Source organism: Solanum dulcamara, chromosome 2 (genome assembly GCF_947179165.1).
Source record: "Solanum dulcamara chromosome 2, daSolDulc1.2, whole genome shotgun sequence".
NCBI classification, from domain to species: Eukaryota; Viridiplantae; Streptophyta; class Magnoliopsida; order Solanales; family Solanaceae; genus Solanum; species Solanum dulcamara.
The window spans coordinates 2653959-2665907 of NC_077238.1; the positions used below are offsets into that span (position 1 = coordinate 2653959).

An 11949-nucleotide genomic window follows, 5' to 3' on the forward strand; every position below is an offset into this window, starting at 1 on the left:
TATTTATTAAAAAGTATTTTTTCTACTAATTTTTCCTAATCTTCATAAGTCATTATCTATCACCAAACTTAGCTGTCAAATATGAAAATCTTTTTCATATTCGATCCATAAAAACAATTATTAATTCAAATAAATTAACTATATCACATTTTTTTAGGTGCGATATACTATGTACCAAACTGCTTTTTTATACTATTGAGTCAATTAACATTTCAAATAAAAATCCATTGTGATGTTTGCTAACATTTTCAAGGAAATCGGTCATGAAAATTTCATAATTTTTTCTTCCTTTTTGTTTTTAATCAAATAATAGTATATAAAAAGAAACAAAAATTATAAAAATCTTTACAATATCTATCCCTAAAACAATTATTGTGCGGGTAAAGTTTCGGGTCTCCAAAGAAAATCTCCCGATCCGAAACCCAAATCCGAATGATCAAACAACCCATCTAACCCAACATATTCACCCATATTACCACTATATTGACCCGATTCAACAATTCCCAAATCGAACGAGTCATAACTCGGAATCTGGTCCTCCAATCCCCAAAATTCGTTACTGAGTGCCGCGGACTCAGTACTACAAACTCGGACTGACTCAGTCTCCGCCTCTATCGGCGGAGGTAGCCCGAGTTCATCATCAGAAGCTTCCAGAAGGTATCCTAACTCCGGCTGAGATTCGCCGGGCTCCGACGAAACTCCGGCGGTCTCCGACACTGTAATTTCATCTTCAAAGCTCTTCATGAACGAGTCAAGGTCATGACTCGGAGTATAAATATACTCCGAATCGTATAAGTCGTCTAAAAGATCTTCCCGGAGTCTCTTTACCTCCGGGGAATTGATCTCTAATTCGATAGAGTTATCACGAACACGCTTTCTCAAACTCAATTGATGATCCATTTTTTGTATAATAATTGGGGAAAACAATGTAAGATATTATTTTATAAATAAAATGATGAAAGAACAATCAAAACGATTTTGGTTACGTTGGATGAGATCAAAAAAAACAAATGAGAGAAGGCTTATATAATTGGCGGGACAAAGGTGTTGGGAGAGTTAAGTAATGATGATGATGTTGGCACGTGAATGGGACCCATTTGGACATGGTTGTCTTGATTTTTTTTTCTTCTAAATTTCTAATATTATTTATTTATTTTAAATCGTCTTGATATTCATATAGATATTTCTTATTCACGAAGAAATGAGATCTCAGTCCGAACCCTATATTCATTCAACAGCTACTGATTTTATACTTTCTCTTTCAATTATTTGAATATAAGAATTCTATGAAAAAATTAAGATCTCTCGTAAAAAGGTCTGAAAGTATTTTGATATGATTCTCAATTGTATATTTATTTTCTTTGCTTAAACGTGACCATGATGTGCAATTAAGTTTTTATATGAGAAATTTACATAAATGTACTACATTAAGAAAATATTTACCATTTATAACAATAATATTTTTTTCACTGAATACTTATAATATAATTTTAATACATATTAGCGAGAATAATTTATAAAACTCATACAATACAAGTTTTATTCATGGATAATTTATTTATCACATACTTTAATACACTTATAATACATTGTGTCAATTTCTTACCAAACAAGTATAATATATTTTAAAATATTTATAATACATTTATATTTCATGCATAATTCACTTTTAATATATAGTAGATATATCATAATATTGCTATATATTGCTATAAATAATAAAAAATAAAAAATATAGCTAAAATCAATAATTATTTATTAAAAAATATTTTTCGTAATAATTTTTCTTTTTTATATTAGTATGGATTCTGGAGTATATATATTTTTTAGTGTCAATTATATTTTTTTAGTGTCAATTATGGACTCTCTCGTTTGTTTGTTTGTTTTGCTTTTTAGGTTAGATTGTCAAAGTAGCATATTCATATTATGGTGAAACCTAATGCCTGACGGCAAATATCGGCCAATAGTATTCTAATTGATAATTTAAGATAATGTCTTGTTTATTGGACTATACGTGTTGTGTTTTTGGGTGCCAACTTGATTAGTTGAGGAAGTTGCTTTTTATTTTATTTTTTATTTGGTGTTCGTGAGGATGGAGGAGTGTATTAGTTATTAGTTCAGGTGAATTTAGTAATTTTATTTAGATTTTATATTTATATTAAAATATTGATTATAAATTCAATAATAATGACGATTATAAAATGAGTAACAATTTTAGAATTTATAAACTCTAAATTTTGGTGTTCGTCTCTCGTTTAAGAATACTAGTTAATTCAAATTCATATTGGCTCAATAAAAAAAAAAGTGTTTTATATTTAGATTATTTTTATTTTCAACGCTTAAATTTAATACCTTTAATAAAAATAGATAATTATATTCATTCCACAAGAATTCTTGATGATGATGAGAATGTTGATGAGCGACTCAAATGTTTGCTACACTTGGTAGAATTTTGTTGGTATTCGATTTGTAAGTCAAATTTTATCAACTTATTAACATTAAATAATTTAATAAAATAAAATTATATACTATTATTAAGCACGACTAAACGATAGAAATATACATACAAGAATATATCTTGCATTAATTAATTTAGTGCGAATATTAACCTTTTACCAGTTATTCTTTGTGTTAAAATGAAAATATTACTTTTCAAGCATAGAACATTTGATTTTTACCAACCATTTACTACAACAGGGAAAAGTCTTCCTTTTTTCTTTTTTGTATAATGGATGTTTTGCTTTGGGTACCAACTTGATTTGATGAGAACATTGTTGAGTGATTGAGAGATTTGTCTATAGTTTGTGTTAAAAGTAAAAAGATTGTCTTCTATGATATTCCAAATTTCTTAGTTCAACTAATTCAATTTTTTGATGTATTTCAAAAGGAGTGTTTTCTTCTAAAAAAATTATTTTTAAGATTCGAATACAAGGTCTTTTTAGTTAAGGATGCAAAAATTATTTCATTTAATCTCATTTCTCAACGAAAAGAGAATTATGTAATATTTGTGATAATAATAAATAAAAAGTATTTTATGAAATTAGTCGTTATGCGTAAATTAGATGTTGAACATCTGTCAGTGATAAAAGAATGTCTCTCATGCATTGGTAAATTGATTTTTACCAACTGCTACTGTTTACTATATGGTAAAACTTTTTGGTTAGGTTTAGGTTTTACTTATTTATCTTGATGTTGGTGTCATATAAGATTGGTTGTTAATCATAATCAACTTCTTAGCTGTACAACAAAGAACCATGAAATTTCACTAGCTTGTATACAAATTTTATTATTACATCGTATAGGTATTGAGACTATTTCTAAAGGATCTTTGTATCAGATACAACAAATCAAAATAATTATGAAAAAGAAAAAACTGAAAAAGAAAATGACAATTAATAAGGAAAATAGTGGGGAAAAAGTTAGCTGTTGTGGATACGACTTTCAATCAAATAATTGAAATTTTTCAAGTTCTCCTATATATCCCTTGATTTTTTTACTGTCATCCACAAATAATTAAAAAAGATGTTAGAATATAATCACATAAATTTTACAAGAGATTGATTCTAAATTCTTGAATTATATGATTCTCTCTTATTATATGTTTAATATTTCAAATAATAGTGGAAAATACTGTGAAATTTCGAAAGATAAAATATATTTTAAAGTCGTGGAGGAAACTAAAGATTCAAGACAGCTAATAAATTCCTCTAGTACTATTATTATGCATCTTGGAAATAATGCTAAATTCCAAATACTATAACAGGCGTGCAAGAACATAAAGGTACATTGTTTTTCAACAGTTTAAAAACAAAAAAATAAATATTATAAACTCTTTTTCATTTTAAAAAAAACTTGGGAAACTTTTGACAAGTTGGATTTATACACTAGACGTGTTTGAAAATGTTACGTCGGTGCGTATGAAATGGGGATTACTTTAGAAAAATTGCATTTATATATACATGATTTCTTCATGAGTGGAGGTCTATCGAAAAGAGTTTATTTATCTCATAAAAATAGAGGTAAAATTTGCATACACATTACCCTTTCATCGGTTTATATATTTGTTGTCATGTATTCAATATAGTAAAACAAAAATACTTTTAAGATGAAAAGAAAAGATAATACCCGATTTTACAAAATTCATTGTGTGTCCTTAAGAAATTTAATACCCTCCTTGTACCCGAGGTTATGAATTATTTTCTCCCAGGATAAAACGGATAATTATTAAAGAAATAGAGGTACCTCTAACTTCAATAATTTTAGCGAACTCAAAAGTTAGCAATAAAATCACACAAAGACTCAACTTTGTTTGTAAGAAAATATATGCAAAAGAGGGAGAAATTAAAATAATGAAAATTGAGGAAGAAAACCCCTCTATTTATAATCAACAAAGGATAGTATGAAAATGTGCTAGTTGTACCTTATCGGAGATGTCACAAACCTTTGGAAAAAACAACCTTTCGAAAAGATCAGAACCGTTTGAAAAAGACACAATCTTTCAGAAATGTCACAATCTTTATTTTCCATTCACACTTAAAACCAAACAATATTTCCATCGATTTCAACTTTAAAAAAAAAACAAGTTATCATCTCCAATCAAGAAATTAATTAATTATTAGGTTCTCAATAAATATTTCTTATATGTAATGTTTTTAAATTTCAATATAAATATTGAGTTTGCACGAAAGTTATTAATTCTCGAGAAATATTCTAGATCCGACCTTGACTCACTAGAACATGACAAATTCAATTTTGTTCACTTATACAAATCTGGCTAATTAAGATATTAATTAAAGAATCTATATTAATTTATTTAAATTTAAAGGCCAGCTCATTTCTTTGTTCTTGAAGAAGCAAATTTGTTTAAGTCATTGGCTGTTCCTTGTTTGGTTTGTAAAGGACATGAATCAGACTGCAATTTTTAAATTTATTTTTTTAATTAAACATTTTTCCTTAAAATATACGGTTAGAGCTGATCTGGTGTCTTGGTTTGCAGATGAAATAATTAATCTCATTTACTATATTTGTCCATTTGCTTTTATTATTGCCGTATGAATTGGATCTTTATGTGACTTGTACAATTTAGTATTAGGTTGCTTATATGGTTAATGTCTACTTAATTTGGTTATTAAATGAATCTATATGTTTAAAAAGTTAAGTAGGATGCTATTGCTTTGCCGTCCAAGTTTGTTATTATGTCAAAGTCGTACCCATTTATATAATTTTTGCTGGTTTCTTTTAGGTTTTTATTAGGTGTTTGGTATCAGTTTTGAGGTCGATTAAATTGAATTCGCGTTGTGAAATCACTTTGAAGGGTAAAATGCTTCCAAAAGAACTATATTATGTATATGTTGGAGTTCGGAACAAAGTTAGTTGTAGTTATGGTTCGACAGAATACGATAATTTTGTGTAAATCAGGTATTTATGTAAAATTCACCTCACTTAATATATATATAAATAATTTATCTAAAATTTAATAAGTTAAGTTTTACAAAAATTCAAAATTTATAAATTTAAAATTCTAGATTCGTCTCAACAGAGTCAATTTATTGGTTTAGATGGTTCTTTATGGAATGATTTTCAATATTTGAGTAGTTTGTAGTTTTTACAAATGTCCCCATTCTCTTTCTAAAGAAAAAAAGAATTATCTTTAAAATGTCAATTTCATTTTAAGATTAATGAGTAGGCTGACTAATGCCGTTAAATGTCATGCAACTCCACGAATTCATTTGTGTTGATTAATTCAATTATTAATCTATTGCATTTAACAATGTATTTATATGTTTGATCATAAAATTAATTCTTTATTTTAAAATAACATTTCACTTTATTTAAAAATTAATATTTAATTATAAAAATATTGAATTTTCTTAAATTTGGATTTGGAACTTGTTACACGGCTTAAAACCTGTTTTATAATTCCATCTTCATAATTTCAAATGCGCTCTCTTTTCTTCTTTACAAAAAGTATAACTAAATACAATGTCATCATACAAATAAAATGATTTTTTAAAAACTATTTTTATGATCAAACGCATACTAAGTTTAAAAAAAGTTTTTTTTTTTAAAAAAAGTTGTATAATACTCTCTCCATTTCATATTAAGTAAATTTATGAGGCAATACACATATATTAAAAAAACATTCAAGGATCAATAATTTGAATCATACTTTTCATTATTCTGCTTTATAAAATTATAAATATAACTTTGCAAGTAATGTGATTTATCTCCTAAAAAATATAAAACTTCAATAAATGAAATGGTAAATATGAAATAAGTTTTAAATATTTCTATTAAATTTTGAATAATTTAATTATTTTAAATAATAAAAAAAAATCAAAAATTCACTTAATATGAAAGAAAAAGAGCATTAATTAGTGATAACCTGAGATGCAAGTTGCTCTAGTATTATTTATGACAAAAATAATACTTGCAGAGTTTGGACAAATTGATCTTTCAAGTGTCGGTTGGGACGTATAATAATATACTTTGTTAACATTATTAAAAGTAATTATTTTAAATTATTTATTAACTTATAAAATTAATTTTTATTTTATTCTTATAATTAGTTCTTTTCAAAAGTATAAACAAATTTAAAATTTCCATAAAAAGTAAATTAGTAAAACTTTCTTTTTTATTTATGATTTCTCATAGAGCGTGTAAAAAAAAAAATGAATACTCTTTCTGTCTCAAATGACACACTTTTTCTATTCCGTCCTAAAAAAGACACATTTCTTTATTTGACTAATAATTAATGAAATTATAACATCTTACTCATTTTGAATTTTATTTATTTGACAAAAAAGTCTATAAAAATGTACTCCTACACTTTTTAAAAATATTATAAAATCTTCTCATATCTTTTTAATTTTGCGCTCAATTAGATTATATATTATAAATTGAGACGAAAAAAATAACTAATATGCCGCGGATGGACAAAGTTTCATCAATTAATTACTTTTTTATTTCTAAAGGAATCCATAACTTTGGGTCAGAACGCACTAGACACGCCGGTCCACGTTCCATGTTTTCGCTTTAAGGTAGTGTTTTAGTAAATTTTGTGTTTGGTCATATTAAAAATATTTGATTATTTTAAAAAATATTATTTCATACATATAAATTTTTTAAATTATTTAAATTACTTATAAGTTTATGTTATCATTTTATCATGAATATATTCTATTAAAAAAATCTTATAACGTAATTGATAATAATTAATAATAATAAAATATTAATATGAACAAGAGCGATACATTATTCAAATTAAAAACAAATTGTTCTTTTTTTCAATCTTGTTTACTCAAACTATTCTTTTATAAATTATTTCATATTTTACGAACAATTTTTTCCGACAATAAATTATGAGTGTTTTTATAAAATATAAAAGTTTGGAGTAATTTTTAAATTTTTAAAACTTCTCAAGTTTTAGTTTTTTCTAGAACATGAAAACTTGAGATATTTGTCAAGCAATGACAAATTATATGGCCAAACACTAGTTCCCAATTTTTTCTAAAGTTTTTTTCAAAAATTATTTGGAACGACATCTAAATTTTCATATTTGAAGTTTGAATTGATCGATTAAATTATGACGCATTTAATATTGAAATTTAATTGGAAAAAAAAAGTTTTAAATAAGGTAAAACTATCTAGAAAATATGTCAAAAAATATGAGTCACGAGTTATGTACCAAAATTTTTCCGTGGGTACTTTTAATTTTTTGCTAGAAAATTACCTAATCGTTTGTCACAACCCAAATTTATTACAAGTCTTATTTGATCAGACCTAACATGTCTCACGAGTTTGTTTGTTAATGTGTAATATCATTAAATTTAAAATGTATTATTTTATGTGAATTCATTATAAGTCTTATAAAAATCTTTATTTGAGGTAGATATTCACTAAAGGTGTCATGTATATCTTTTCTTCAGAAGCTTGTCTTACTAGCCTAAATGTCTTTCAGTCCTTATCTTTAATTTTAACCTCCTTAATAATTCGCCTCCATCATGGACGTAACACCAATGGCCTCCAATTACTTTCACCAATAGTTACCGAGAGTGTACACCAATTATAATTATCAAAACGTGATTTCCTCGATATCCTATATCAATGCTTGATGGACTGCCATCGTATATAATACCGAGAGACTCTTGAAATCTTTCCTCATCTATTAAATGACTTTTTTAGTAGTGAAACTTTAAAATAAATTATTTATTTTAACTCATTTAAATTAAATTTATTCCATTTATTTACCATCCATAACTAGATTGGAGGTACTTTTATTTACTCATCAAAATTATGATCCATTATTTGATCAATTTTAACATAAAAGATTGGCCAAAACACACTTTTAAACGATTTATTATATCATATTTTCTTGAAGGAAATGGACAAGTCTATCAAATAGTGGCACCTTGCTCAATAAGGTTATGGGGTCCCAATTATATTTGTATTTGCAACATCGAGAAAGGAAAAGTTTGAATTCTTAGTAATTGCAATGGCACCATCTTAAAGTTGTTGGAAATAGTAATTGCATTTGCAACTACCTACTCTCTCTCTCTCTCAAAATTACTCCTCACATATCAAAATAATTATTCATTATCTTTTTCTAATTTTACTTTTAGTATTAATTATTCTAAAAGTAAGAGACACATAAATAAAAAATAATAATAAAAAATATATTAGTCAACAAAGTCCTTGAGAGATTGTGCATAATTTTATCATATCAATTAAAAAGAGATGGATGAGCTATTATTTTGGCTCTATATTCGATATTTGTTTTAGGAGATTAACTACTTTAGGAGGTGTCTGATTATGTTTTTTTTATTTAGGAGGTGTCTTGATTATGATTTTTTTAAAAAAAAAATAGGAGTTGAACTCTCAAAACATATTTGGTCATAAAATTTTGAAATTTCAGAATTTTCAAAAAAAAAAAAAAGATATTTTCATTTTAAATTATTCACAAAAAGTAAAAAATAATTTTAATTTATATTCATGATCAAACATAAAACATTAACAATTGGCTGAATTCAGTAAAAATATTTCATAGAAGTTCATTGACATTTTTTTAATAAAATAAATCGACTTCGATTCTCAAATATCATTTTTTATTTTGAAAACAAAAAATAGTTTCTTAATCAAAATTTAAACATGGCTAAAATTTCACTAAAATTTATATCGTTTAAGATTTATTGAAGAGAAATATTTTTTATCAAAAAAAAAAATATTTCACGACTTAAATTTGAGATCTTAAATTAAAAGCGAGTAATTATATTCATCCCTCCGAATTTTTCTTTGTAACTATCCACTGTTGACATGACAATTAATTAAGTCTCCACCTCTTAATTATTTCGAGTATTTTTTTCTCCTGTCCTCCTCCTCTTTTAGTTTCCTTTTTCTTTTTTCTCTCTTTTTTTTTCTTTTCTACTTTTTTCCTTTAATATTTCATCCCTTTTTAATTTATTTATTTTTAGATTTGCATGTGAAGAAACCAGTAAGAATTAACTTTAGGGGTTATTTCGTTAAGCAATAAACATAAATAATTTTGAGATAAAAAAATTCAGAAATAAAATTTTGATGTCTTATTTGATTAGTAAATTTGAGATAACTTATTCCATCATTTATATATAGTGATGGAATAAATTATCACATATATATGATAGGATAAGTTATCTCATTTTATTTCAGAATAGCTAATCTTGAAATAATTTGTTCCCAATCACACGACCTGTCACACCCCGAGAGGGTACTCTAGGCGTGCCCGACACTCAGAAGCCATTGGTGGCTCCCAAGTGAACCACTTGGCCTGATCACACATTCATTAATTTAGCAAAAGACTTAGTTTAAGAGAAAAACAAATCTTAGTGGGCTAACTCGATCATCAATCTCCATCATTCAAACCAAAAACATAATTTGAAAGAAAACTAATCAAGATTAAAAGACATCAAAATAAATCCATCACTATCTAGTCTATGAAACCTCTATTTCTGTCTTTATCTTCAATTTTGACCTCCTTAACGATTCGCCTCCGTCATGGACGTCAAACCAATGGCCTCCAAAAGTGATTTCCTCGATATCCTATACCAATTCTCGATGGACTGCCATCGTATATAATACCAAGAAACTCTTAAAATCTTTCCTCATCTATTAAATGATTTTTTTAGTAGTAAAACTTTAAAATGAATTATTTATTTTAACGCGTTTAAATCAAATTCATTCCATTTATTTACCATCTGTAACTAGATTGGAGGTACTTTTATTTGCTCATCAAAATTATGATCCATTATTTGATCCATTTTAACGTAAAAGATTGGCCAAAACACACTTTTAAACGATTTATTATATCATATTTTCTTGAAGGAAATGGACAAGTCTATCAAATAGTGGCACCTTGCTCAATATGGTTATGGGGTCCCAATTATATTTGTATTTGTAACATCGAGAAAGGAAAAGTTTGAATTCTTAGTAATTGCAATGGCACCATCTTAAAGTTGTTGGCAATAGTAATTGCATTTGCAACTACCTACTCTCTCTCTCTCCCTCTCAATTGTTTTAGTTGTCAAGTATATTAAAAATATTTATATTAAAATAATTATCAATTATTTTTTTTAATTTTATTTTTAGCATTAATTATTTTAAAAGTAAAAGACACATAAACAAATACCAATCATAATTTTTTACTTCAAACTTCAAAAAATATAATTTTAGTGGCGTTGGAAAGAAGACTCAAAGACTTGTTATTTGATAAGTCATGGGCCACCCAATTCGTTATATTATAGGAGATATGGTCGTTTGAAGTTGACTCTTATACGAACTCATTCAAAAACTTAGTCGATAGAAATTCTTTGGACTTGACTAGGTTTTAGGGATTCCCTATGACCCTAAATCACATCTAATACTCTTCAAATACTTAGAAATTTATCCTAACTCATATATAAAATTACAAGTCATTCAGTTCGAATCTACACACATATGAATAATGGTTCTGACGAAAAAAAATGGGGGGTTACACGACCCTACGTTCCTAAATTTCTATTTGGCATTCAGATTATTTGACTTTATGATTGTGCAAATAATATTTCCATTTATTTACCCTCCATAAAATTACAACAACCACAATATACCCAATATAGGAACAATAGGATATACACATGTTTTATTTTTATTTTTATGAGATAAATATATTATTTTCGATAAATTTCGGTTCAAGAAAATGCTTTTCACTCCATACAACAACATATTAAGTGTGATTTCACGAGTGCGGCTTTGGGAGGGGCGTGTACCAAACGTTTCTCCAAGCTTGTAAAAATAGAGAGATTATTTTCAAAAAAAATTGGGCTCAAGTGCAACAAATCAAAATAGTTATAAAGAAGAATTAAGGAATACAATAGTGAAGAAAACATGATAATTAATAAGAAAAGTAATACCATTCAAAAAAATAAACTTATAATAATAACAAAATAATTCGGTAACTGAAACACAATAGACAACAAATAAAATTCTGATAGAAATAATCACCTTCTAAACAAAATAGAAATAAGAATTCCCCAACAAACGAAATAAATGGATAAGGTAGATCAAAAGCAAAAAAGCTATATGTATAAGATTAATACTATGACAAACACAATACACCAAAACTACCATCAAGCCTAATCCCATCCAAAATTAGCTAAAACTCAACTATAAAAATATCAGTTCAATTATTTATCATTGAAATCTCAAAAGATTTTAGTGTAGATAAAGGTTCTAGTGTAGATATTTTTAAGTTTTGTCTTGGTCAAAAGATTATGGAGATCCTTTCTTGTACTCGTTTGACAGATTTAATAGTAATATGTGGAGTTGCAATTTCTTTTACTATTGTTTTTAATTATTTTGTCTCCTTGACTTTTTGGTTCTCAAACTTCTCATGTGCTTTTTAATTTAGGATACCTAATCAAGTTACACATTACTTAG

General features: G+C 26.4%; 1 protein-coding gene across 1 annotated transcript; it reads right to left on the reverse strand.

The window, feature by feature from the left end:
- Positions 1-257: 257 nt before the first annotated feature.
- On the reverse strand, positions 258-1002 carry LOC129874274 (uncharacterized). Its single transcript, XM_055949537.1, has one exon. The coding sequence runs from the start codon at positions 898-900 to the stop codon at positions 370-372; it is 531 nt and encodes a 176-aa protein (XP_055805512.1). The 5' UTR covers positions 901-1002; the 3' UTR covers positions 258-369.
- Between the last annotated feature and the right edge of the window lie 10947 nt (positions 1003-11949).

Bases quoted from the DNA above. Each gene is read 5' to 3' on its own strand.
- LOC129874274 (XM_055949537.1), bottom strand. From the start codon at position 900: ATGGATCATCAATTGAGTTTGAGAAAGCGTGTTCGTGATAACTCTATC.